General features: G+C 51.2%; 1 protein-coding gene across 3 annotated transcripts in view; it reads left to right on the forward strand.

The window, feature by feature from the left end:
* Col4a2 (collagen type IV alpha 2 chain) overlaps positions 1 to 25,635 on the forward strand; it is a 140,465-nt gene extending 114,830 nt beyond the window's left edge. For all 3 annotated transcript variants that reach the window (XM_036166640.1, XM_036166639.1, XM_036166641.1), the window contains exons 23-48: positions 1,193 to 1,265; positions 1,354 to 1,460; positions 2,634 to 2,835; positions 3,186 to 3,245; positions 4,319 to 4,375; positions 4,965 to 5,072; positions 6,460 to 6,681; positions 8,912 to 9,073; positions 10,924 to 11,094; positions 11,785 to 11,928; positions 14,668 to 14,790; positions 15,066 to 15,247; positions 15,458 to 15,521; positions 15,686 to 15,760; positions 16,070 to 16,177; positions 16,480 to 16,587; positions 17,534 to 17,605; positions 18,436 to 18,561; positions 18,850 to 18,966; positions 20,036 to 20,197; positions 20,296 to 20,394; positions 20,514 to 20,660; positions 20,794 to 20,910; positions 21,935 to 22,126; positions 23,161 to 23,447; positions 25,208 to 25,635. In XM_036166640.1, the coding sequence (XP_036022533.1) occupies positions 1,193 to 1,265; positions 1,354 to 1,460; positions 2,634 to 2,835; positions 3,186 to 3,245; positions 4,319 to 4,375; positions 4,965 to 5,072; positions 6,460 to 6,681; positions 8,912 to 9,073; positions 10,924 to 11,094; positions 11,785 to 11,928; positions 14,668 to 14,790; positions 15,066 to 15,247; positions 15,458 to 15,521; positions 15,686 to 15,760; positions 16,070 to 16,177; positions 16,480 to 16,587; positions 17,534 to 17,605; positions 18,436 to 18,561; positions 18,850 to 18,966; positions 20,036 to 20,197; positions 20,296 to 20,394; positions 20,514 to 20,660; positions 20,794 to 20,910; positions 21,935 to 22,126; positions 23,161 to 23,447; positions 25,208 to 25,465 (3,543 nt within the window). In that variant the 3' untranslated portion in view covers positions 25,466 to 25,635. The remainder of the gene's footprint in view (positions 1 to 1,192; positions 1,266 to 1,353; positions 1,461 to 2,633; positions 2,836 to 3,185; positions 3,246 to 4,318; positions 4,376 to 4,964; positions 5,073 to 6,459; positions 6,682 to 8,911; positions 9,074 to 10,923; positions 11,095 to 11,784; positions 11,929 to 14,667; positions 14,791 to 15,065; positions 15,248 to 15,457; positions 15,522 to 15,685; positions 15,761 to 16,069; positions 16,178 to 16,479; positions 16,588 to 17,533; positions 17,606 to 18,435; positions 18,562 to 18,849; positions 18,967 to 20,035; positions 20,198 to 20,295; positions 20,395 to 20,513; positions 20,661 to 20,793; positions 20,911 to 21,934; positions 22,127 to 23,160; positions 23,448 to 25,207) is intronic.
* Positions 25,636 to 27,782: the final 2,147 nt, after the last annotated feature.

Raw genomic sequence — 27,782 nt, forward strand, 5'->3', positions numbered from 1 at the left:
GTGCCTTATAGCCTGGCAGAGTGCTTGAAACGCTAGAGTCAGTCAGTAATCACCCACGGGCACCATCTGTGTGTGAGCAGCTGTACTGAACACCGGAAGTGTTGCCCTTCTCTGCCGAGAACTAACTCAACAAATCAAGGTCCCGTGGTATTCCCTAGCACAAGGTGGTCCACAGGTGCGCAGACCATTCCACTTATTAAACCAACACTCAGGAGTCCCAAACTCATGCAGATAGTTCACCATGACACACCACCAGGTAATGCCTCACACACAGAAATCCAGTCCCAGATGGTTTCCACCCTGTGGAGCTGCAGTCAACTTCACAGCCTACAATCTGAGGGTCCGTCGGTAACCTGCTCTTCGAGGCACGTCTTCCCTCCATGCTGTCAGCCTCACTTTGCAAAAGAAGCTATTGTTCTCGGTTGATCACATCTAGACAGCAAGTGCTCCTGTCTTCTTTTACAGATGTATTTATTTTTATTGTAGGTGTATGGGTGCTTCGCCTGTGTGCCCATGTGCAGACAGACAATGAGCTTGTACCACACACATGCAGTGCCCACAGAGGCCAGGAGAGGGCATCAGATCCCCCTGGAACTGTAGTTACAGATGGTTGTGAGCTGCCGCGTGGGGGCTGGGAATTGAACCTGAGTTCTCTGCAAGAGCACCAAGTGCTCTTAACTATAGTTAAGATACCTCATAAATGATCATTCCTATCCTTTGTCCTGGAGGTTTATTACCTGTTTGGATTCTGGCGATTGTAGTTGAGAGTTACGCTACCTTGTCAGCGCTGCTCAAAGTGACTGAGTCTAAGATTCCCTGGGTCCTTTTTGAGCTCCCGGTCACATTTCAGCTGTCCTCAGCTCCTGTCCAGGCATGCCAAGGATGCCGGCGCAGACATTGTTGTTTGAATGTGGAAATTCTAGGTTTTCACTCTCCTAGAGTGAAACTACCTAGAGCTATTTTTGTTGATTTTAATTATTAAAAAGTCAGTTTCACAGTTCTACTATCCACAGAACCAAGCTAGCCATTGGGAGGGTCATTGTGGCTCGTGACTACCTTCCCAAAGCCCAGATGTGGTGTTTCTGGCATTGTGGAGAGTTCTTTCAAGTAGGCGATTGCCCACAAACTGTATAACTTAAGATCCTTTAACAGTCTGAAGAAGGAAGAGACATCCATGTGTTTCTGTCCTCAGGGAGCCCCAGGCCCCACTGGAGTTCCGGGACCCAAAGGAGTAAAAGGGGACTCCAGGACAGTAACCACCAAAGGTTAGTTCTCCGTGCCTGAGCACTTCTTGGCTCAATTACCACCCTGTGGGGCCCTGTATGGGTAGATTCACATGCAAATCTTTCCCAGGTGAGCGAGGACAGCCAGGTATCCCTGGTGTACATGGGATGAAAGGTGATGACGGTGTCCCAGGACGTGATGGACTGGATGGATTTCCTGGCCTTCCTGGTCCTCCGGTAAGCAGTTGCCATGGTGCGGCCAGTCCAGCCCACTCATCAAGGCCTTTGCGCTCTTTACACATGAAGGGGCCATGGCCCTGGCCCTGGCACTCAGCCAACCCCGTGTTCAGGAGAGGTCCATTCTGTTTCAGTCAGCAGACATCATGCTTTTAAAGACTAGTGACTGAAGTCCAATGTCGAGCCCCAGGTGAACACTTCAAAAAGTAGAGAAATACCCATCATGGTCTACTATAGAATAAGACCCATGTGTTGTCAGGAAGGTGTCTTCCCTCTCTGTTCCCAGAGCAGATCTTGGAGAGGCAGTCTCCCTCAGTGTTCACAAACCTTGCTTGCTCCAGCCATAAGCTAAGAACAAAAATGTCCACCTGCAGAAAACCCATTAGCTTTCCCACACACACCATCTCTTAAGTCTGGACTGGTCCACTCCATGACCTCTAGTGGCCCTGTGAAATGTTTTATTAACCCCTCCCACACACACACTAGAGAGGCTAAAAATATGGATGCACACATGCTTTGAGAGCCTTACAAACAGAAAGAGAGCTCTCTTACCTTTGAATGCAAAGGAGCAAAGTAATGTCATAGGCAGGCTGACTTTCATCAGCTCCTGCCTACCTACCATCAGAAGTCCCCTTTCACCCATGACTCTGGGGCAAGCGGCATCTCATTAGCTATATCTAGCACAGACACTGGGGCCTTGGTGGGTGCTACCATATGAGCATTGCCCCTTCCCACTGCCCAGAGCTCACATTCCCTACCTTGATCCCGCCATTGCCCACCCAAGTGCCCCGCTGGCTGGAACCATCACCACAGGACATGCCCTAGCCTGTCCTCATTGCAATCGCTCCTTATTCTAAGAGCACATGGCTCCTTCTTTTCCAGTGAGCTCCCTTTCCTCTAAGGATGCTTTCCCTCATGTCACACATGCTAATGCCAATAGATGGACTGGAGCTCCTGTGCCCATGGCCCTGAATATAAATGTGTGTCTCCTGAGCCGGCTGGCCCTCCACTGTGCTGATTGGCTATAAAACCTAACTTTGACTCAGTCACATTTTCCTCCCGGATCTCCTGTTTATGACCTACAGCACAGAGTTCCAGCAAAACAGGGAAGGGAGCTGGAAATCCATAGCTGACTCTGGTATGCATTTGAAGGTGACTAGGATTTTCTTACAGGGTGATGGCATCAAAGGCCCTCCAGGGGACACAGGTCTCCCTGGCTTACCTGGAACCAAGGGCTTTCCAGGAGAAGTGGGTCCTCCAGGACAAGGCTTACCAGGCCCAAAAGGCGAACGTGGCTTCCCTGGTGATTCTGGATTTCCAGGACCTCCAGGCTTACCTGGTCCTCCAGGTCCCCCAGGAACCCCAGGACAGATAGGTATGAAGGAATCCTGCTCCCATCCTCCTGAGTCCTGGGACAGTCAGCGTGGCTGCGCCCCTGCTCCTCTAGACCCATGCATGTGTGCCCAGGGAACCAGGCAAGAGCTTCATGCTCCACATCTGTTCACAGTACATGGACCAGATGTGCAGTGCAGGATCCTTGGGACCACTGCCCTCTCTGCTAGGTAGCTGGAATGTAGAACTTCTTTGGGCAAATGAGGTCACCCCTGCCCAACCTGCCCAGGACCACATGTACAAATGCACACTCAGACACGTGCACACACCTGGGTAAGTCAGTGGCTTTCAGCGGTTCTCACCTTGCCTCCTTCTTCGTTTGTGTCTCTCCAGACTGTGACACAGGTGTGAAAAGGCCCATTGGAGGTGGCCAGCAAGTGGTCGTTCAGCCAGGTACGGTGATGATGAGCAAGTATCTCTAGACTGTGTGACCGCTCCAGAGGGTAAAGTGTGGGACTCAATGGCAAGAGCCCCACGGGAGCCTGGCCTGTGTTCTCATGTAGATGGGCGCGAAGGATGCCCAGAACAGCCATGCTTGCAAGACATCCTTCTTTAGTAAACGGCACTTGGCAGAGAGGCCAGCTGAGCAGCAGCATCCTAGGCCCCAGGAGTATCTGCAGCCCTGGTATCTTAATGTTTATTGCTGCGAAGCGACGCCATGACCAAGGCGACCCTTAGAAGAGAGGGCATTTCATTGAGGGCTTGCTTACAGCATCTGAGGTTGAGTCCATTTTCACCATGGCAGGAAGCATGGCAGCACACAGGCAGATGGTGCTAAGGAAGTAGCCGGGAGTTCTAAATTCAGATCCACAGGCAGCAGGAAGAGAGAGACACTGGGCCTGGCTTGAGCGTTTGAAACCCCATAGCCCACCCCCAGTGACACATTTCCTTCAACAAGGCCACACCTACATCAACAAGGCCACACCTCTTAGTCCCTCTCAAGCAGTGCCGCCCCCTAATGACCACACCTGAAGCACATGAGCCTATAGGGGCCGTTCCTATGCACACCATGACACCGTGTTTAACTTTGCACCCGCTCTAAGCAGCCAATAGAGGTGGCTAGCTCTGAACAATGCCCATTCACAAAGAAACCAAAGGTTTCCTTTAGAAGTCACAAAGTGTGTCCATTCCTGACAGATGCTCTCAGGTGGAAGAAATCTGTCCTCCCAGACCTGTGGGGATTCACCATGATGTGGTTGAGTCAGGGATATTGTCCCTGTGAGGAAGTAGTATTTGCCAGCACAGTACCAGTTTGTATTAGACTGATTTCCTTTGCACCTTATGCTAATATTCTGACTTCTTTGCATGTTGAAATTTCACTTCTGTTTGCATCAGAGCCAAGAACCATTAGGTTATTAAGTAAGTGGCAGCTGATGTCCCTGGCTGCTTTTGACCACAGTGGTACCCAGGCCATGAGCTTCAGCATTGACATCACTTCAGCTCACCCGCCTCTCCTCTGTCTCCAGGTTGCGTTGGAGGCCCCACAGGATCACCTGGCCAGCAAGGACCCCCAGGCCCCACAGGTAATATTCAGCCTTCATGTCATGGCCTGGGGTTTCTGCTTCCCACCTTGGGTTTCCCCTCCACTGGCCCTGCGTGCCTGCTCATCTCTCGACACAGTGGGATTCTGCCATCCCAAAGTGGCCACAACAGTGGTCACTTCCCAGGGAAGCCAGCTCTTAAGCACACCATAAAGAATGCACATGGTGCTGGCCAGTGGTGGCGCACATCTTTAGTCTCAGCACTCGGGAGACAGAGGCAGGCAGATCCACATGAGTTCAAGACCAGCCTGGTCTACAGAGTAAGTTCCAGGATAGCTAGGGCTACATAGAGAAACCCTGTTCTGAAAAAGAAAAAAAAAGAAAGAAAGAAAGAAAGAATGAATGAATGAATGAATGAATGAATGAATAAGTGAATGAATGAACAGAAAAAGAATATACGTAGTAAACACTGGGCCCCTGCTCTGCCTGGGGAACATACAGCAAGAGCCATCTTACATTGGCTCCCTACCTTCATCACTTCCAAGTTCCTTGACAGACCTCATTGGTTCACAGTGAAGCTGGATTGGTCCTCAGAGGGTCTAACGTGGCTGTGTTTTCCTTGGGTGTCTAGGTATCAAAGGCATCAGAGGAACCCTAGGATTCCCAGGAGGTGCTGGAACACCAGGTCTTAAGGGCTTTCCAGGAGACCCAGGTCGTGAAGGCTTCCCAGGACCCCCAGGTGAGTCAGCTTGGCTTGTGCCCTTATGCTCACTCAGGGAATGGCTCTCGTGTGTGATCAGATTCACCCAGATCAGTTATCTCCCAGGATCACTAACTATTGTCCATGCTCTTTTGAAGTTAAAAATCCTTGACTTGTTTTTATCATTGTTGTGCTGGATTGCTGCAGAGGCCTGACAGAAGCAGCAGATGTGACACAGGGAGATGTCCCTCAGTGGTAGCACTGTCCCCTCCTGGGAGTATTCTGAACATATAGACAGCCCAGTCACCATTGGCTACCAGTCGATAGTTAGGTGTGCATGACCTGCCCACCTGAGAAAACAATCCACAATGGGGAGAATCTACTTTGGCTCATGGCTCATAGGTATCCATTCATCACGGTGGGGTGAGCAGAGCAGAGCTGTTCACATCATGGTGGCCAGGAAGCAGAGAAAGGGGCAATACAGGAAGATCCAGGGAAAGATGTAACCATCAAGAACAGATCCCTACTTCCCCAGCTAGGCCCCATATCCTACCTTCACCACCTCCCAACAATGCCATTATGTTATTAATCCATAAAGGAACTAACATATTGATTAGTTCAGTGCCCTGGTGACCTCATCATTTCAGGAAATATTAAGGTCTGCTCTGCTAATTCTCCAAGTTTTTATTTTATTTTTTGTAATGTGTAAGAGTATTTGCCTGCATTAGATATGTGTACCACGTGCATGCCTGGTACCAAAGAGACTAGAAGAGGGGCCATCAGACCCCCTGGAACTGGAGTTAAGGATGATTGTGAGCCACCGTGTGGGTACTAGGTCCTCTGCAAGAGCTGCCTGCGCTCTTAACCACTGAGCCACCTCTCCAGTTCCCCCAGGATTCCCTTAGTCCAAATGGGTAGATAGTTAAGGTTAAGCACACAGTCCCTGACATGGCGGTGCACACCTCTAATCCCAGTGCTCAGGAGGCAGAGGCAGGCAGATATTTGTGAGTAGAGACCAACCTGGTCTACATATCAAGTTCCAAGCCAGCCAGGGATACATAGTGAGACTCCATCTCAAAAAGATTAAGCATACAGTCTGATGGTCCCTCATCAGCGCCACTCAGAATGTCCCTCAGCTTTCCCACCCACTCCCCAAACATCTCTAGGTCTGGGGGGTCTGTTTTCATCATTACATCCATGTTTTGATACAGCAAAGAGTTTGCAAGCTGATGGTGAAGGAAATCGAAGAGGTTTAATGCCATTGAGAGGTCCAGGCTCCAAGAGGGTGATGGGCAGGCTCTCAGGCTGCAGAGCTACCCTCCAAGGCCACACCACGCACTGGCTCTTTCTCGACTCATGTCAACACCATCTCAGAACATGACAATGCAGACTTGTGGCTAAGGGTACCATCCTTGTTTTGTTTTAGGGTTCATGGGACCCCGAGGATCCAAAGGTGCCACAGGCCTCCCTGGCCCAGACGGACTCCCAGGTCCCATTGGACTTCCAGGACCATCTGGACCCCCTGGAGATAGAGGGATTCCAGGAGAAGTCCTAGGGGCCCAACCTGGACCCCGGGGAGATGCTGGATTACCGGGACACCCTGGGCTAAAAGGGCCTCCAGGAGAAAGAGGACCCCCTGGATTCAGAGGTGAGTCACTTGACAGGTGGAGGGGTGAGTCCCAGCTGGACTACAGCCCCCGGAGTAAGTGCCCTTCTCTCAGGGACTTTGATTAATGCATGTATGAGAGAATGTGGTCTTGTTCTGTGTTCACTCCATCCCAGCACAGCTGGGGAGTGTTAACAACATCTTAACCCTCCATGGCCAGGAAACAAGGCCCTGAGACCTTTCACAGACAGACCCATGGACCTCTGGGCTCTAGTTCCTCTGCTCACCATGCAGACATGCCGCCTTCTCCTCAGACCTGTAGTTGGTGTGAAAATTGGGAAGAACATATCCCAGAAACTGCTGGATGGGTCTCTGCCTGCAGTCTAATCACTTGTGGCCTAAAGTGCTTGTCAGGGAGGGTGCCTTATGTTTGGTCGGGACTCTCCAGCTGACCATGTTGCCTGCCTGCTTTGGCAAGGCTCTTCCTAGTTCTTCACTCTAAAGATAGATAATTGAAAAATATGTGTCCTCATTTCCTGGGTGCCAGGGAGCCAGCATTTCATGTATGCTCCTCAGGGAACCTGGCTTCAAACTCTTTTCTTTTTCTCCTTCATTCATTTTCTTGAGATAGCCTCACCATGTAGCCCAGGCTGGCCTCAAACTCATAGTACTTCTGCATTGGCCCTCCAAGTGCTAAGGTTACAGGCCTGAGCCACCATTTCCGACCTCAGCTGCAGGCTTCTGCTGCAAATCCACCACCTGCTCATCCAACCTCTCCCTAGTCACTAAAGAGTCAGGATGCCTGACTTTAGGTCCTGAGGCAGCCAGGACAGACCCAGTCCCTTCCACATCTGTCCCCTGCTTCTCCCACTGCCCATGGCTATGGGTTCAATGAGTAAATACACAGATCAGAACTTGACAGCCAGGCCTTGTCTACTCCAATCAATCAATCAGTGAATCAGTCAATCAATCAATCAATCAATCAACAAGAAAATGTCCAAATATAAGGGGGTCAGAGGCCAACTGTTAAAGAAAGAATTGGAAGACAGTAGATGCCTGTAGTATCTAGCCACTTGGCAGGGTGGGGCATGGCAAATGCAACCAAGAGAAAAAACTGCATGTGCACACATGCACACAATGAACTCACATGTGCGTGCATATCACCGCATGCCAAAATGTATCCCATTTCCAAACACATGTTAATTGTCTACATACTGAAAACAAAATTAAAGTTTGAACAGTGAACTAAAGTTTATATGAAGGGAAATTCAACAATGTAGGCTGTTAGTATGCGTCTCATGAGGAGGACTAACATCTGTAAGGAAAACAGCAAAATGTCCAAAGAATGAAGCTACCCAAAAGCAAAGACTGGGAGCAATAAGTGCTATTAATAATCAAAGGCATGCAGCCACAGCCCACGCCACTCCCCCATCCGAAGGTGCCTGGCTTTGCCTTAGTGTAAAGAGTAATGCTGTGGATCATTGGCAGATCAGTGAACTGGTGTCATGGTGGAACTCGGTGCAATGCATTAAGAATGGCTGGTGTTTGCACTGACTTGCTTCTTCAGTTTCTAGGGTACTGAAGACGTCATCTGTAACATAGCCATTGGATGTGTACACCAAGTTATATTCTTCCTCACAGCACTGCCTTGAGAGCAGGTGGCTGGTGGAAGGGACTAGAACACACCCCATGAGTCCATATGATTGGATACTTTACTCATACATCTAAGTGTTTGCAAAGAAAATACTTTGAAGATCTTTTATATTTTTAATTATGTTTATGTGGGCGTACCTGTGCAAGGGTACAAGTGAATGCAGGTCCACAGCAGGCCAGAAGGAGGAGCTCCAGAGCCCCTGGAGCTGGAGTTAGTTACGCAGGCTCTGGGAAGCTAAGTCAGGTCTTCCGCAAGAACAGTGCAAGACCTCAACCACTGAGCTCTCTGCCCAGGCTTCAGGAGTATTTTTAAAGGTGGCTGAATGTTGATACTGCCAAGCAGAAAGAGCTAAGGAAGGATTTACAGTGCAGCAGCAACTGTGTTTCTCTTTCTGGAATATTCACGCAGTAGCAAATACAGAAGGAAACACTCAAGATTCTGGTCTTTGCATCCCAGTGACTCATGTGTTTTGTGGCTTTAGCTCTCCTCCCTTGTGGCATGCTTTCTGTAGTCCTGGCTCGTATTGATATTTTTATAGACTGAGTCTGATTGAGTAGGAGTTGTCTGTGATGAATAAAGCAGAGATGGTCTCACAGCTCTTGTCTCTGATCCTTGCAGGAAGCCAAGGGATGCCCGGGATGCCAGGGCTTAAGGGTCAGCCAGGCTTCCCAGGACCTTCAGGACAGCCAGGACTATCTGGACCCCCAGGACAACATGGATTCCCAGGAGCTCCTGGCCGAGAGGGGCCCTTGGGGCTGCCAGGCTCCCCAGGCCTTGGAGGTAAGACTCCAGCACCCCAGAAACACATGGAGTTCGGAGTTCTCACTGGTGCTAACAACCAACCAAAAATGGTCTTTCCCTAGAGATTCATCAAACTGTATTCCAAGGATCCCCCAAGAGCTGCAAGGGGTTCCAAAAACAGGTCCTCTATTTTGTCAAAAAGAATTTAAGCGGCTGGAGTGGGCAGCTCAACCTGGCCACCTGCTGTGTATGTTGAGGGCCTACGTGTGATTTCATTAGAGCAAACAGAACATTTCACTGCAAAGGTTCAAAAACCCTGCTCTGATGTGGAGAGGAGACATTCAGAGTGGCGGAGAAGGTGGTTGGGGTAAAGATGTCCAAAGGGTACTGACAGACAATGGTGGGCTGCTAGACCCAGGGGCAGTTAGCTCTCCCAGGGGTGGTTAGCTCTCAGGGCACTCAGCACAAAGCTGACCCAAGACGTTTGCATCTCATGAACTGGCAAACGTTTCCTAAAGTTTGGGTTTTTGTTATAATTTTATGAGACACGTTCTAACTACGTTGCCCAGGCTGATCTAAAACTTCTGGGCTCAAGCAATTCTCTTGCCTCAGCCTCCAAATGCTGAGACTGTAGGTATAAGCAGCCACTGGATCTGGCTTCCTAATTTTTTGTTTTGCTCTTAAGAACTTTTTTTTTTTTTTTAATGTATAAAGGTGCCATACACTGACAAGTGAGAAAGTGCTTAGTGGACTGTTTATTCCTAAACTTGGGGGAAAATCTAGGGTTTGCCACAGTTGTCATTTTGCAGAGGCCTTCGCCATCTCTGTAGGCAATCAACTGTACACACAGATCCTCTTTCGAACCAGGCCTTTCCTGGTGCCCTGGTCTCCGGGGTCCTGATATGTGGCTTTGTCTGTATCCAAAACTGCTGCCTGGACTCCAGTGAAGCCAGCTCTCTGGCGTGCCATGCTGGTGCCTGGGTTTACAAAGTGACAAGTGCTAAGAAGGAGGTTCAGGCCTTCCCAGAGGCTTACCAGCTCCACACATGGCCTATAAAGATCCAGGAGAAAAAATACAAAGAAAAATTCAGCTCTAAATGAGCCACACTTCATTAGATAGATGTTCTCACTCGTGAACAAGCTTGTGTTTGGTCAGCACAAGCGTGCTGCACATTTCAGAGGCCAAGGAGTCATGCAAACAGGAAGAACCAGGCACTGAGGAGGCGGCAGGAGAGTGGAAACAGGGTACATAAGAAACCGGGCAACCAGAACAGACGCACAAGCGCCCAAGAGCTGAGAGCTTATTTGAAGGAGAGGGGCGGTGGCCTGGGCAAGGAGATTGGGCAGAGGGTAGAAGGTGATGAATATCAAGCTGAGGGCTGCTGGAGATTTGAAATAAACAAATGTATTAAGGGAGGGATTTAAAGGCCACCAGCTCCTTGCTATGAAGGAACCTGGGCAGTAGGGGGTAAAAGGAGACAGTGGCAGTTCTCCAGAGTCAGGACTGAGCCAGGGACTCAGGAAGGAGCAAGGCCCACCAAGCATCAGCTGGCCTCTCTGTCAAAAATGGCTCTTGGCTAACCCTGGGTCATTGTGCCTGTCAAAGCTGGCAGTGCCCTGCTGCCCACCATGCCATTAGCATGGGTCCCATGGAGACAAGGAGCTATTCCTGGGGAGAGCCACACTGGACTCTCCCACCATGGTTGGCCCCCAGCTTTATCACAGTGACCTCTCTCTCTAGGAAGTCTCCCCCTGCCAGACTCACAGGCCATATTTTAAGCTCACCTCTGCTAGGACAGTTTTCTGTTTTCCTCCAAGGAAATTTACCTTCTCAAAGGCATCGTACGGGTTACCCCTATGCCCTTTCATTTTGCTTCTGTCTCTGATAGGTTTGCCTGGAGACAGGGGTGAACCCGGTGAGCCTGGTGTCCCTGGCCCTGTGGGCATGAAAGGTCTGTCTGGGGACAGAGGTGATGCCGGCATGTCAGGCGAGCGTGGTCATCCCGGAAGCCCTGGCTTTAAAGGAATGGCGGGGATGCCTGGCCTCCCTGGGCAAAAAGGTAAATGTCAAGTCAGGCAAGCACTTCCTCTGGCGGGGCTGTGAGGTGGGTCATACTCAGACTCAAGCAGCTATCCCGGGGCCCCCCCCCCCCCCGCTGGCTGGAGGCTGACCTCACACACCTGCAGGCCTGCAGCCACAGGAACCTAGGAGATCCTAGATGCTGCTTAATGTCCTCGCATGCCAGTTTGTCACCTGGCCTAGAAAGGTGGTTTTCCCTCAGGGTGGTCAGCACAAGGAAGGTTCTAGACAGAACCCGCTGAAAACAGAAGCAGACCCTGGGATGATGGTTTTTATTGAACACCTGACCCCTGGAATTGAATTCATCACACACACTGAAACAGCTGCAAGTGTCCTTCATGGATGGAAGTTGCTGGAAGTACCTTGGTGACCTCCCCACAGCCCCGGGCATCTGCCCAGACTGGGGTCACTTTTGTCTCCTCGTGGGACCTTCTCCTGTACCACCCTCACTCACACCGTCATCCACCTGACTTCCATGGGCTCTTACCTGCAGACAGCTGGCCCTACATCCTCTGTACATGACTCTTAGAAAGTGGTTTTCTCAGAAATCCCTGCTCTGGGCAAGGATCTTAGCAGTCTCCGTGTGAGTGGCATGGCCGCAGTGTCAAGGATGCAGGAGACCGAAAGGTCCCAACACTCGGTCCCTACTAACCTCCTTCTTCCTCCAAAGGCGACCGGGGGTCACCAGGGATGGACGGCTTCCAGGGCATGCTGGGACTCAAGGGAAGACCAGGCTTCCCAGGAATCAAAGGAGAGGCTGGATTCTTTGGAGTGCCCGGTCTGAAGGGCCTGCCTGGAGAGCCGGGTGTTAAAGGTATGGCCTTGCTTAAGATCCAGAGGTCTCTGTGTTCGGTAAACAATCTGGACACAGCAGGGCAAATATCTGACTATCACATTATCTCTCAGATGTAGAATGAATATATATATACACACACACACACGTGTGTGTGTGTGTGTGTGTGTGTGTGTGTGTGTGTGAGAGAGAGAGAGAGAGAGAGAGAGAGATGAAAGCCAGGAAGAGAAAGGGGAACAACAGGAGGGAGAAGAGGGGATAAACTATGATCAAAGTGTGTCGTAGGTGTGGATGACAGTGTCCTGAGGAATCCTATGGTCTTGTACAGTTCTTGCTAATGAGCTGGGCATGGCGATGACACTGTTACCCCGTCTGCCCAGGAGGTGCAGGCGAGAGGCTCAAAGTTCCAGGCCAGCCTGGAGAACTTAGTGAGACCCTGTCCCAAAATAAAAATGTCTTTAAAATAAACATGAAAAGGGGCTGCTGCTGAAGCTCGGTGGCAGAGCATGTGGCCCTTAGGTCCATCCCCAGAAGCAGGGACACATGCAGGCAGAACATTGTATACATAACAAATAAATAAATAACAATGGTCACAAAAGCCCACTCCATCCCAATTGTCCGATAGCAAGTGTGAGGTGGTACACCCAGAGTAGAGAAGAGAGTGCTCTGAAAAGAGACATGCAGCCAGGCATGGTGGCACACACCTTTAATCCTAGCACTCTGGAGGAAGAAGCAGTTGGATCTCTATCTGTGAGTTCGAGGCCAGCCTGGTCTACATAGTAAATTCAAGCCACAGCTACATAGTGAGACTCTGACTCAAAAGAAAAAAAAAGAGAGAGAGAGAGAGAGAAAAGAAAAGGGGGTGTGCCTTTGGCAAAGGAGGGGACAGCACTCTAGATGGAAGGAAGCTACCCAGAAATTCTCCTTGGAAAAGATAATTGAAAACTTACGTCTGGGCAAAAGTTTCTACGCAAGTGTTAGTTAGAGCAGCCTTATCGATAATAACCAGAAATGGAAGCAAGCCAAACAGCCACCCACCCGCAGATATGAAATGTGGCATAGACACAGGACAGAACAGGCAAGACTGGACAAGCAGTGAACCCTGGTTCCAGCTCCCATAGTTCCGTGTGTGACTTGTCCAGGGTAAGCAGGCCTGTAGATAAAAGTAGATGAGCAGTTTCCGAGGGCTGGGGTCGGTGACAGGAGGATGGCTGGTAACGATTACAGAGCTTAACCCTTTTGGAGGAAAGTGTCCAGAGGCTAGATTTGGTGATGGCTGCACACAGCTGAACACACTAAAAACCGTTAAACTCCACCCAAGAAACAAGAGTTGTAGCCTGGTGTAGTGGCGCATGCTTTTAATCCCAACACTTGGGAGGCAGAGATAGGTGGATCTCTGTGAGTTCAAGGCTAGCCTGGTCTACAGAGTGAGTTTCAGGACAGCCAGGGCTGTGAGGAGAAACCCTGTCTCAAAAAAACAAAACAAAACAAAACAAAACAGTGATTGTAGCCTGGTGTAATGGTACACACCTTTAATCCCAGCACTTGGGAGACAGAAGTAGGCAAATCTCTGAGTTCAAGGCTAGGCTGGTCTACATAGGGAGTTCCAGGACAGCCAAAACTGTATAATGAGACCCTGTCTCAAAAACAAACAAAAACAGTGAGTTGCATGGCATATAATTCTTATATCAACAAGGACACTTAAAAAGAACAGATGGGGCTAGAGAGATGGCTCAGAGGTTAAGAGCACCAACTGCTCTTACAGAGGTCCTGAGTTCAATTCCCAGCAACCACATGGTGGCTCACAACCATCTGTAGTGAGATCTGGCGCCCTCTTCTGTGTACATAATAAATAAAATCTTTTAAAAAAAAAAAAAAAAAAGAACAGATGGAAAAAAGAAAGAAAAACAAGGAAAGGAAAGAAACCCAACAGAGGCAGAAACAGGCTCTGTGTGAGTTGGAGGACAGCCTAGTCTACATAAGGGGCCAGCCAGGGCTACAGAGCAAGAGCTTGTCTCCAAACGACAACGACAATGAAAGCATCTTATGGGTTAGGGCTAGGCTACAGCTCAGCCGTGTGCTTGCCTGCTGTGCGTGAAGACCAGGGCTAGATTCCCATGCAGGGGGAGGGGGGATACCCAAAGAGTTGTTTGTTCATTTTAGTATTTCATTTTGTTTTCTTGACATAGACTCTTAGTATGTTGCCTAGACTGGTCTTGAACTGCTTGGTTCAAACTTCCCACCTCAGTCTCCCTGTAACTGGAATGGCAGGCCTACCCCACTGCACCTAGCTAAAAGTTACAGTTTTAACAGATTTTCTAGCAAAATAGTCCTTCCAAGATCTTAACCCAAACCTGTGCTTTTAGGTAAAATTTCACGCTAACTTAGATACTTCAGGACATAGAGCAGCAGTTGATGGTTTAAAGTTAAATTAGGACTGGGCATGCTCATAATCCCAGGGCATGGGAAGATCTACATTTAGTGAGCTCAAGGGCAGCCTGGACCATGTGGAACCTTATCTCAAACAAAACAGAACAAAGGGCTAAGAATTAAAATTAAGTCAAAATGCAGTTATCCTGTGCACTGCCATCTCCCTCCCTCACTGTGGCTCCTGTAGCCTTCCGGGGCTGTGGTCCCCCTGGATGCCCATCCCCATGCTCAACAGCAGAGCTCTGAGAACAAGACCGGTTTAATGTGTGATTCCCTCACCTTTGGGGGTGGGAAGGTCTTGGGAAATGATAGAATTCTGTTTCCTTCCAGGAAACCGAGGGGACATGGGCCCCCCAGGACCACCTCCTATCATCCAGCCGGGGATGAAGGATATTAAAGGAGAGAAAGGAGATGAAGGGCCCATGGGCCTGAAAGGCTACCTCGGCGTGAAAGGTGAGGCATGGCACAGCTGGGGACCCTGCCTGGGGGGCCCTGCCTTGACTCCAGAACAGCCCTGCACTCTGCCAGGCTTACCTGGGGCTCTAAGCCTCCCCACCCCTCAGCGTCTCCCCCAGTTATACTTGAGGCTGTTCCTGACACCAGAACCGAGCCTCTTTTCTGTGCTGTGGTTTGTAGCTCCGGACACTGGGAGATGTGTCTGGAGTGAAGTTGCTGGCATGGGGAGAAAAGGGTGCTGCCCTCACCAGGCCTCACTGCTCTTTCTACAGGTATCCAAGGAATGCCTGGGGTCCCAGGGGTGTCTGGGTTCCCCGGGCTACCGGGGAGGCCCGGTTACATCAAAGGAGTCAAGGGCGACATCGGAGTCCCAGGCATACCAGGCTTGCCAGGGAAGCAGGGGGTGATTGGCCCTCCTGGAATTACCGGATTCCCAGGGTTCACAGGAAGCCGGGTGAGTGGGTGCCTCTGTCTGCTCGTCCTGTATGATCCACTCCCCTCCTCTGCTCTGGGATTGGGAGCAGCAAAGACTTTTCTAAAAGCCACGAGCTGATATAAGGACAAGGTTCCCTGGGCCTATCAGTGGCGGCCTGAGGGCTCAGGCCCTGTCCTGGGTTTTCCGTGCAGGAAGCTTCAATATTGTTTCTGCTCGATTTTGTCTTAGGGTGAAAAGGGTGCTCCAGGAAGAACAGGGTTTTTTGGCGAGACTGGCCCCACTGGGGACTTTGGTAAGTGTCACTGGGACAGTAGAAGAAGGAGGCCAGAGTTTAGCTCCTGGTTGTGTGAGGTGCCATCGGGCCTGGGGGTGCTGCTGGGCATTTGGAGCCAGACTGCACAGAAGAAGGCCCGAAGCTAATTCCCTAGATCTCATCATCTTCTCTGCGTGTCACAGGTGATATTGGGGATACCGTGAACTTACCAGGAAACCCGGGCCTGAAGGGGGAACGGGGAATCACCGGAATTCCAGGTACACAAGTTATTTTGTTTCTTCAATCACCAACAGCCCAGAGCATTGTCTCTGGGCCTGGCTGAGTGTTGCCATTAAGAGACTACAATGAATGACCAAGGTCTTCCAAGTCACTGTGCATGAATGAGTCTGAATCATTTACTGAGCTGGAGGACGAACCCAAGAGCGAGCTCTCCCTCCATCGTCTCCTGGAAGTGACTGCAGCCAGAAGCAGCCCCCATGTCTGGGAGGCAGCAGATGCAGCCACACGCCAGCATGTGTCGTTCCTAGAAAGCACACTCACTCCACACAGCAAATCTCTGGTTCCAGGACTCAAGGGATACTTTGGAGAGAAAGGAGCCCAAGGTGACATTGGATTTCCGGGGATAACAGGCATACCTGGAGGCCCGGGCTCTCCCGGACTCAAAGGACAGACAGGTGAGACTGTAACCAGCCTGCCCAGAGATGTGGCCCCCTGGGACCTGCAGCAAGTGGCCAGCCACCTTTACCATTTCCTCCTCCACTGCAGTCACGTCCAGCAGACCAGCCTGCATGTACTTCCCCTTTGCCTGGCTCTGTCTGGAGACCAGCAATACACAGCGATACCATGTGGGCCATGGGAGCACTTAGTCATGGGGAATGCACGGGGCCAGTGAGGCCCTCCTGGGAGGTTCCCCAGAGGCCTGCCGCACCTGCAAGGTCTCCTACGTGTTCAGACTTACCTGCACATTTCCCCACAGGTTTTCCAGGGCTCACAGGGCTGCAAGGGCCACAGGGAGAGCCAGGACGGAGTGGAGTGCCTGGTGACAAGGGGGATTACGGCTGGCCAGGGGTACCAGGGTTACCAGGTAAGGGAATCTCTTTCCAGGAAGACAGACAAGTGACCACCAGCACTCAGGGCCAAGTTTCCAGGTTGCAAGGATAGGAATCTCTCTGTAGGCTGCTAACATTGTGGGCCCCACGGGTAGACAGGGGCAGATATGTCAGGGGCTGACTATGGTCACAGGACACTCTGAGTACAGGTTTGCAGCTGTGGAATCCACTAGCCATAAGCCAGACACACTCCTAAGCAAAGAGTGGATATGCTTACAGAAAAGTGACCTGAAGCTTCCAGGGAGGTAGGTCTCTGGCCTTTCTATAATCACTCTGCAGAGGATATAAGCAGGTCAGAAGGACATACACAAGTGTCCTCATGTCCTGTTGCTGGCTGCCATGTGCCCATGTAAAAGGTTACAAGACCCTGACACAAAACCCTGGGATCCCATGACCACACCCAACCTCAGGGGCCATCTGTGCTCTGTCTTTATAAATGCTTAAACTCAGAAATCGAGAGAATGGAATTAAACACCAAGCTCTCTGCTCCAAGCAAAGCTTCATGGGTATTTTTTTAATTACATTTATTCTGTGTGTACACACACAACTGACTGGAAGCAGGGTGTGCCAGGGTGCATATAGGGGAGGTGAGTTCTCTCCTTCCATGGGGGGACTAGACTTGAGTTTTCATCCTTACCCACTGAGCCCAAGTACAGCTTTTATAATCAGGTATATGCTGTGACAGGCATCACAGGAATAGTGCCTCTTTGTCCCCTTCCAGCTCTAAAAGTCCTAAAGTGTCTGGAAAATGTTTAGGCTCATGGGCCACGTAAGAGTGACAGTTTGCTTGTCATATAAAGGTCAGTGCTGCTCACAGGCACAAAGGGACAGACACATGTTAGTACTGTCCTGGGACCGCTCCCAGCCAGAGCCTCCTGGTGTCCTACATGTCATGACTAATGATAAGCCAATTTCCCACAGGTTTTCCAGGAATCCGAGGGATCAGCGGATTGCACGGCCTGCCAGGCACTAAAGGCTTCCCTGGATCCCCAGGTATCCACAGTGATTTTATAAAACTCATCCCTGTCCAGTGGGAATTTTGTTGTTTTGGCTTTTGGTCTTTCAAGACAGGGTTTCTCTGTGTAGTTATGTGCCTTTCCTGGAACTACTCTGTAGACTAGGCTGGACTCGAACTCACAGAGATCCACCTGCCTCTGCCTCTCAAGTGCTGGGATTAAAGGCATGCGCTACCACCACCTGGCAGGAACATTTTAAAAATACATTTAAACAAGAGAGGAAAAAAAATCATCCTATAAGTGCTGTTTGATCAAACTTAATAGATTTTTACACAAGTGAATATTCATCTACCTGCAGGGAAATACATGCACTAATGTTCCCATTAACAGTTGGGTTTCAGTTTCAATTGGCAAATGGCAGTAATCCTGGTGAGGCTGTGGTGGCCGTGGTGGGGCCGTGGCAATTACTGTGTATTGTTCAGTTTGCTTTGAGTACCTGACATGTGAACAGGAAATATTTTAAATAAGGGCAAATTTTCAAAACCCAGTCAAGGCAGAGCATGAGAACAGCCACCAGAACCAGGAGACCTGGGGTGGGATCCCCGAGCACGGCCAGCTACTGCCGTGATCTCAGACTCTCTGAAGACCAAAGTCTTCTGTCCTTAGAGAGAAGGTTCTACCGTGATCTCTGTGGCATCCCTTGTGAGTCTCACATTCCATGATGCTGAGACCAGAGCTAGAAGACATGGTGGTGACTGCCCGTTTCTCTACTTGACACTCTGAGGACTGTCCTAACACACAAGACAGGCCACCTCCCCTGCATGGATGGAGCTGGTACCAACCACTGCTCTCGGAATTCTACCACAGGTGCTGACGTCCATGGAGACCCAGGGTTATCAGGCCCCACTGGAGACAGGGGTGACCGAGGAGAAGCCAACACACTTCCAGGCCCCGTGGGAGCTGCAGGGCAGAAAGGGGAGCGGGGAACCCCAGGTAAGTAGCTGTCTCCATGAGCAGACCCCACAGCATGTCCAAGGTCCTCTGAGGAGAATCCATGGGCGACCAACGCTTTCTAGTGGGTTCTCGGGATGCATGGTGACTGGTGGCTGGCAGGAGCTGGTGGGACAGTCACATGCCTCTTCCTCCCCTGAAATGTCCCTTGTCCTAAGGACACCCATCTCAGCCTCTGTGACACTTCCTCTAGAGAGAACAGCATGAGAGGAGGGTAGAATCCCTGAAAATGGGCAGATGGGACTAAACTGACTTTTGTTTTCTCCTCAGGGGAGCGTGGCCCAGCCGGAAGCCCAGGACTTCAGGGTTTCCCTGGCATCTCTCCGCCATCCAACATATCCGGGGCACCTGGTGATGTAGGGGCACCAGGAATATTTGGCTTAGAAGGTAGGCAGCGGCTGTAATGGCTGACATGTCCAGGGGAGGAGTTTTATACCACACACTGTACAGACAGGCAAAGGAACAGGTGCCACCACCAACTGTCACCCACACCACACAGTCCCCATGACACCACATGACAGGATGAGCCCGTACCTGCCTGTGTGGCCTCAGAACTGCTCCAAGTTTGCTTCTTTCTTACCATTCAGTGTTTGTATCTTTAATTTGTGCTCACTAACCACATCTACCGCGAACTAGCTAAGTATTAAAAAGAGACGGAGCTGGGTGTGGTAGCACATGGCTGTAATCCCAGCACTCTGAGGCGGCAAGAACATCTGGAGCGTGAGCAACTTCAGGCCAGCTTGAAACACATAGTAAGACCATATATGAAAAATAAAAATAGCAGGGAGCGGAGATGTGTAAAGATGAAGCTACCAACTAACAGTTATTTGAACATCAGTGCTCCTAAAGACATTATTTAAAAAGACAGGAGACAGAGGCTGCCCCAGTGACCATTGATCAAAGATAAGCAAAATGCAGTTCATGAATTACAGTATGCTAGCCAACCTGGAAAAGGATAGAATGTCTGACACGCTCACTATGATGGGGGATGAGGGTGGAGTGCTCTGTGACGTTTCCCAGTCACAAAGGGTAAATAGCACATGGCTCCATGTACAGAAGGTCCCTGGAGCTATCAAACCCACAAGGCAGAAAGTAGATGGTTCCCTGGGTCAAGGAGGGTGTGGTTTAGTGAGGATGGAGCCTATCAAGGATGGTGAGCGCCTCTGGGGTTGGGGTGTGATGTGGGAAAGCCTAGGGTGTTCCCTTTAAAACTTTAAAATGGCAACTTTTATGTGACATGTTTCACTGTGGTTTGGTTTGGGGTTTGGGGTTTTGTTTATTTATTTTGTCCTGTTTTAAAAGAGATACTGTTGCTCTTGCCAGCTCTCCAGAAGCTGGCTTCCAGGGCAACGACTAGGTATAATGCCAGACTCCCCATAGCAAGCAGCGTGTCCATGAGGGGGCTCCCTGGCCCATTTGTACCCTTTCCATTACCTGCTGTGACTTCCGCCCTCAGGCTACCGAGGCCCTCCAGGACCACCTGGGTCAGATGCACTTCCTGGAATCAAAGGAGATGAGGGGAGCTCCGGAGCTCCAGGATTGCCTGGAGAGAAAGGATGGGTTGGAGACCCAGGGCCCCAGGGCCAGCCTGGTGTAGTTGGTCTTCCAGGGGAGAAAGGTAACAGTGTCCGTCCGTATGAAGGGACCAGCGCTGCCGGCTGGGGATGGCAGACCTTATTCCGTGCATTGGTCCTGACCCGCCTGTCTTCATTGCAGGGCCTAAGGGTGAGCAAGGATTCATGGGCAACACTGGGCCCTCTGGGAACGTGGGTGACAGAGGCCCCAAAGGACCCAAAGGAGACCAAGGATTCCCAGGTAAGTGATGCCTGCGGAGCCTGTGGGGTGACAGCTCCTACCTGTCCCTCGCTGGAATGTGTGTCAAAAGCAACGGGGTCCCCTGTTCCTGGCACTCATGGCTGCTCTTTACCCTGCAGGCGCTCCTGGCTCCATGGGATCTCCAGGCATTCCAGGCATCCCCCAGAAGATTGCCACCCAGCCTGGAACCATGGGTCCCCAGGGCAGGAGAGGCCTTCCCGGTGCACAGGGAGAGATGGGGCCTCAGGGCCCTCCAGGAGATCCAGGTAGGGCTCTGGGCAGGGCCCCTGTGCCCCCCACCCCATGCCGAGAAAAGGTCCCCATCCCTTGCTCTGTGCCCAGCTCTGTCCTCTTTGACTTGACATTGCTGAGCACAGTAACTCACTTGATGTTTCACAGGTTTCCGTGGGGCTCCAGGCAAGGCTGGGCCCCAGGGCAGAGGAGGTGTGTCTGCTATTCCGGGGTTCCGAGGAGACCAAGGGCCCATGGGACAGCAGGGCCCAGTCGGCCAGGAAGGTACGTGATGGGGTGGCTGATGGGACAGAAGTTCTGCTGAGGGTGGGGACACCTTCACCAGTCTACAGGTGAGGAACAGACAGGTGCCATGCGGAGCTGGGACAAAAGCAGTAGTCACAACCCAAGCATGTCCTGGGTGCCGCAGGGAGCTGCGTTATTTCTTAAAAGTATTGGTATATGGGCCAGAAGTAACAGCAATTTTTATGCTCCTCCATCCCGCCCGCCCCCCCCCCCCCCAAAAAAAGATTTGTTTTAATCAACCCAAGCTTGGTCTAAGTGGCAGTGGCACTCTGCTAAAACAAAACCCAAGGGGTGTCACCAGTGTCAGTCAAAAGACAGTGCGCCATCACGGAGTGCCCTGTGGTGGCAGGGGTGGGCAGCAACGGAGGCACAGGTCCTGTAGCAGGGGCACGTCAGAGTTCGTCCTAGGCAGGAAACTGCGATGGAAAGCAGGCAGAGAGGATGTGCCTCAGGGAGACTGGTGGGTGACAGGGCCCAGTGATGGCTGACTGCCAGATGGGATGCTCTCGGTCTCCTGGGTAGAGCCAGGGCCCTCACTCAGCAGCAGTTACAGCAAGTAGGTGTCCCTCTTCCCGAAGAGTGTTCTACCCCGAATGAACACCCTCGCTTGCCTTGCCCTGAGCTGCTGCTCTGAGAAGTGGACATCCTGGGAGGAAGAGACCTAGTTGCAGGGGTGGAGGCAGGGGGCACTGACAGTTCCCTGAGGCCTCTCAGCCCAAGGCGCCCCAGTTCTGCTGTGCACCCACTCTCCCTGGAGGAGTGTGCCTGTAGTCACTGTCTTTTCTGTTCATGTCTGGTGCCATCATTATTGTCCCGTTGGCTTCCTGAGCTGATGTAGGTTTATCTTTGCTGAGGCTTTTGGTCTAGAGAGCCTAAATAAACCCCAAGCTTTGCGGAGGAAGAGGAGCAGGTATCCTATAAACGAACTGGGATGCTGTCCTCTGCCCTGGTGCCCTGAGGGCCCACAGGCATTGAATAGTGGCCACTTTCTCTCGGGTCCTAGGGGAGCCAGGCCGTCCAGGGAGCCCAGGCCTTCCAGGGATGCCAGGCCGCAGTGTCAGCATTGGCTACCTCCTGGTGAAACACAGCCAGACGGACCAGGAGCCCATGTGTCCTGTGGGCATGAACAAGCTCTGGAGTGGGTACAGCCTGCTGTACTTCGAGGGCCAGGAGAAAGCCCACAACCAGGACTTAGGTAGGTGCTGCCGTCACGTCCCAACTCTGTTCCCCAGCTTGATGGTGGTCACTGTGAGTTTGTGAGCCCCCGAGACGAACTCCCAGCCTCATGGCCCACCACCTTCTCCAGGCTTAGCTGAGGCTGAGACGGCCATGGGGACTGAAGTCTTACCATGCCCTCAGCCTCAGGACCCTCACACAAGGCCTTTTAATTTGACATAGCATCCATGCCTCACAAGTAGCTCTAGCCAAGCACTGCCCTCCCCGTTAGAGGCTCCAGCTGCTTCACAATTCTCTTGCTTTTTACCCCAGACCTAGACCATAAGTTGGAGACAGACCAGAGACGTGAGGGGATGGACTTAAATCAATCCTTCCACTCAGATGCTCACAAAAAAAGAAAAAAGAGGCTGGGTGGTGGTGGCGCATGCCTGTAATCCCAGCACTCGGGAGGCAGAGGCAGGTGGATCTCTGTGAGTTCGAGGCCAGCCTGGTCTACAGAGCTAGTCTAGGACAGGCTCCAAAGCTACAGAGAAACCCTGTCTCAAAAAAAAAAAAGAGGCATGCGTACATGTATGCCTTTAATGGGCGCAAATTAAAAAAAATATATAAAACACACAAGCTCAATGGGTGGGTGTGTCTGGCTGACATCCCTCGGAGGGGCCATAGTGCATGTGGAAGGCTGGAGTGTTCTGTGTGTCAGTGTTGGTGACACCGGGCCATCAGCAGCTCCTAGAAGTGTACCAGCTGGACTCTAGCAATGTGGACATTCCTGTTTGTGGCCCCATCCCCATAGTAAGCTTTACAACGCACTGGAGAGAACACAAGCCAGATAGGACCCAAACTAGCAGTGGGCACAGGGGCTGAGGGCAGGGCTCAAACCCCGCTGATCCGTGAGGGTGGACCCTGTCTGCCTGAAAGCTTTGCAGTGTGAAAAGTTAACACCTGCCCCGAGCTGGAGAGAGCCTTAGCCAGAGTCAGAGTCCGGTTTTGTGCCCAGTGGCGGCACAGAGGTGAAGGCAGGTCTATACACATTCTCCTGTGCTCCTCACGCAGGGCTGGCCGGCTCCTGTCTGGCTCGCTTCAGCACTATGCCCTTTCTGTACTGCAATCCGGGTGACGTCTGCTACTATGCCAGCCGCAATGACAAGTCCTACTGGCTCTCCACCACTGCCCCACTGCCCATGATGCCCGTGGCTGAGGAGGAAATCAAGCCCTACATCAGCCGCTGCTCTGTGTGTGAGGCCCCAGCTGTGGCCATTGCCGTCCACAGCCAAGATGTCACTATACCCCACTGCCCAGTCGGGTGGCGGAGCTTATGGATCGGCTATTCCTTCCTCATGGTATGTGGAGCTTTTCTGTTCTCTGAGCATGGAAGCAGGTGGAACTTTCCCCATCTCCACCCTAGCTGGGACACAGGAAAGACACAGGCATTTGGAAGAATAAATCAGGCAGGGCTGCAGATCTGAGCTCGGGGGGTAAAGTTTGGATCCTCAGAACCCATGTAAATGCCAGTCAGGTGGAGCATGCCTGTAACCTCAGTGCTGGGACACAGACAGTAGGCTGCTAGGCACTCTCTTGCCAGCCAGACGAGCCAAAAGGTGCCAGATTTAAGGAGACACCTCCTTCTCAAAAAATACAGTGGAAACCAATCAAAAAACACCCAATTTAAACCTGTGACCTCCATATAAGCGCACGCACGCACACACGCACACATTATATGGGGCTCAAGTTGTGAGTCATACACCTGAAACAGGAGTGGAGGACCATAATTCAGCTTGATGCAGGCTAACTGAGCCATGTGCCAGGTAAGGAAGGGACTTTCTTTGCCCAGTGTGAGGATTAATTTGCCACCAGGCATTGGCACACAATGCTGTTTGTCTGTCTTAGCACCCTGGTTTGCAGAGTTAACAGAAGAATTCCATCAAAGTGCTGAGACCCTTGTACCGAGTCTTTCTGGAACGCAGGACGCCCTGCACAGCACACACTGACTGGTCTCATGCCTCCACCCTTGTCTGATCCTATGGTGTTCACTCACATGTTAATTTTCTTTGTTTTGTTTTAGTTTGGCTCTTCCTAAAGAGTCCCACTAGGCCAACCTATCCTTGAATTCTTTTTTTTTTTTTTTTAGATTTATTTATTTATTATGTATACAGCATGTACGGCTGCAGGCCAGAAGAGGGCACCAGATCTCATTACAGATGACTGTGAGCCACCATGTGGTTACTGGGAATTGAACTCAGGACCTCTGGAAGAGTAGTCAGTGCTCTTAACCTCTGAGCCATCTCTGCAGCCCTATCCTTGAATTCTTCATAATCCTCCTGCTTCAGCTTACAAACATGAGCTACCAATCCCTGGCTATTACAGGTTTTTTGTTTCTTTCCCATGTACTTGGGCACTTTGAGTGGATGATTGATTTATTGCCTTTTACATTTTGTTTAACCAAAATGTAGTCAGCCATATCCGCGGGTTGTATCTATCTCCTGGTTGCAGCTTTCACTAAGCAGCCAGCCATGAGTGCCGTGGTTCGTGCCATGTCTGCACCATCCTCCAGCATCAGAGTGACGTTGTACGTGAGGCCCACCAGCCCCTCAGCATCGCCGGGCACCCTGATGGCAGAGCACTGTCCCCCAGGGTCTGTGTTGACAGGGAGTCCTGTGACTGACTTAATAAACAAACAGGGCTGGAGGAGGTGGCTTGGTTGGTAGAGCACTTGACTGGCATGCACAAAGTCCTCAGTTTTATCTCCAGCACTGAATAAGCTGGGCTCAGGGGCCTCTACCTGTAAGCCTTGCACTCAGGAGTGGAGGCAGGAGGCAAGAACTCAAGGTCACCCTCTGCTATGCAGAGAGCTCGAGGCCAGCCTGGGCCACATGAGAGCCTGTTAAAAACAAGGAGTGTGCTCCTCGTCTGAGCCACTTGGGACAGTAAGGGAGGAGCAGTCCTTTGATTCCAGGACTAGGGCCACGTAAGGAGTTTCTGCCTTAAAGTGTGTAAGGAACACACTCAGCAGAGGTGCCTGGGTGTCTCTGAATAACACACTCAGCAGAGGTCTTTCCAGCACGTGGCCCCTAACACACTCCATCTCCTGCTCTCTGCACAGCACACCGCAGCTGGGGACGAAGGCGGCGGCCAGTCACTGGTGTCCCCGGGGAGCTGTCTGGAGGACTTCCGTGCCACGCCTTTCATCGAGTGTAACGGAGGCCGTGGGACCTGCCACTACTTCGCTAACAAGTACAGCTTCTGGCTGACCACAATCCCTGAGCAGAACTTCCAGGGCACGCCATCGGCCGACACACTCAAGGCCGGCCTCATCCGCACCCATATTAGCCGCTGCCAAGTGTGCATGAAGAACCTGTGAGCCGTCCACCCTGCCCGCCGGCAGCCGCGTGGGAAGGCCTCTTTGGTGCTCATTCTTCCGTATTTGTTTTATTTTGTGTTTGAGACAGTGTCTCACTTTTCATCCCTGCCTAGCCTGGAACTATGTAACCCAGGCTGGCCTCCAACTTGTGGCAAACCTACTGCCTCAGCTTCCCAAGTGCTGGGATTACGGGCACGTGCCACCACACCCAGCTTGGTGCTTACTCTTAACTTATTACCTCAGATGCTGACCCCAAAGTTGATCTTAGCATTTTCTTTCCAAAGAAAACTACCAAAACAGCTCTGCACCAACTGCCTGGCAGCAAGTGGGCCCTGGATCCTCCAGGCCCTACCACCTGTGGGTCTCAGCCCTGCTAACATGGGAGCAGCCCATGAACCCCTTCACCATGTAGGACATGGGCACCGTGCCACCAGGGGTAGCCAACAATAACTGTCTGTGTGTCTCTGTGCCTCCACTGTGTGGCTCGCCTTCCTTCACCCTTTCTCTAGAATGAGGCAGACATTCTGCAGGACAGCAAAGGGGGCTGGCCATGATGGCTGAGGCCCACTGCCACCTGTTTCCTTGGTGGAGGGGATGGCAGTACTATTTCCTACCAAATCCATAGCTGCTACCTCCCAAGTCCCCACATGATGGCATCTGCCCTTTTAAGACCCTGACAGTGGCACATGGCTCCGGCTCTAGCCAACCCGACAGGGAGGGAGAGGTCTCGCCAGCCTTCACCAGCATCTGCAGGAAGGTACACTTAGCAAGCTGTTCACAGTGGTGCCCCACAGCCTGTATCACCTTAAACACCTCCCCCACCTCGTTCCTGCAGCAAGCTGTTCTATGCCTTCCTGTGTAATACCACAAATAAAGATATTCTAAGTATTTGACTGACCACTTTATAAGCTCGCACGCTTTTGTGTGTGTGTGTGTGTGTGTGTGTGTGTGTGTGTGTGAGAGAGAGAGAGAGAGAGAGAGAGAGAGAGAGAGAGAGAGAGAGAAAGAGAGGTATAAAGGCCATGAGTATAAAGGCCATGTGTATAAAGGCCAGAGTACACCCTAGGGATCATTCCTCAGGTGCCACCCACCCTTCCTTTTTACACACGGTCTCTCCTCACTGGTCCGGAATTTTGCCAATTAGGCTGGCCCGCCAGCAAACTCCAGAGACCCACCTGCCTTGGCATGTGCGTGTCCCAGTGGGAACATGCTGCTGTTGTCTGTGTTTGGGCAGATTTGATCCTGTCTGTATTACGTCACTCATTTCTCAAGAAATATTTTAAGAATCACTCACATGTCAGAGTGAGGAGGCTGGGCACCTCTCAAGTACATTGCCAAGGTCATTCACTAGTCCCCAAATGGCTTCCAACTGCACTTTCAGCATTTGAAAGGCACACTCCCTGGGATGGAGAGGTGGCTCAGAGGTTAAGAGCTCTGCTTGCTCATCCAAAGGTTCTGAGTTCAATTCCCAGCAACCACATGGTGGCTCACACAACCATCTGTAATGAGATCTGGTGCCCTCTTCTGGCCTGTGGAGATATGTGCAGACAGAACACTGTATATATAATAAATAAATAAACCTTTAAAAAAAAGAAAGAAAGGCACACTCCTCCCAGAACATAGCTCAGCCTCTGATGGCTCTGGAATCTACCTAGAATGTGGCCTTGTTGGAGGAGATATGCCACTGGGAGCAGGCTTCAAGGTTTCAAAAGACTCATGGGATTCTTGGTCCTTTCTCTCTGTGGTCGTGGATCAAGATGTGAGCTCTTGGCTGCTTTCACAGCGCCCTCATGGACTCTGACCCTCTGAAACAGTAAGCCAAATTAAATGCTCTCTTTCCTAAGTTGCCTTGGTGATGGTGTTTTACTATAGCAATGGGAAAGTAGCTAACTCGGTGTCCTTTGGGAGGATGGGCTGCAAGGGTAAGAGGCCACACAGGGACATAGATCACCTGTCCTCCCTGGCTCTGAACATACCCTGCCCCGACACCTCCTGCAGATAAACTTCTGCCAGATGCAGGATTGACCAGAAATGCTCTGTGTCCCTTGCATGGCCAAAGTCCAAGAACAAGGGGTAGATAGGGTGGAGGCAGATTGGTAGATTCGGGTACCACGGTGGCATTAAGTAGCCCTAGCATTGCAGCGATTCCTACAGAGCCATTTTTCCCGAGAGGCAGACTCGGACACACTCTGTGGTGGGACATGTTCATCCTTTTGCCTTGTGGTGGCTTAATCCTCATTCTATGTTTGGGGAGGTCCCTGAGCATCTCTAGGGCTTCCCTTCTTCCAGGAGGAGCTCTACCAGGAAGGTCAACAAA

This window comes from Onychomys torridus, chromosome 17 (assembly GCF_903995425.1).
Source record: "Onychomys torridus chromosome 17, mOncTor1.1, whole genome shotgun sequence".
Classification (NCBI taxonomy): Eukaryota; Metazoa; Chordata; class Mammalia; order Rodentia; family Cricetidae; genus Onychomys; species Onychomys torridus.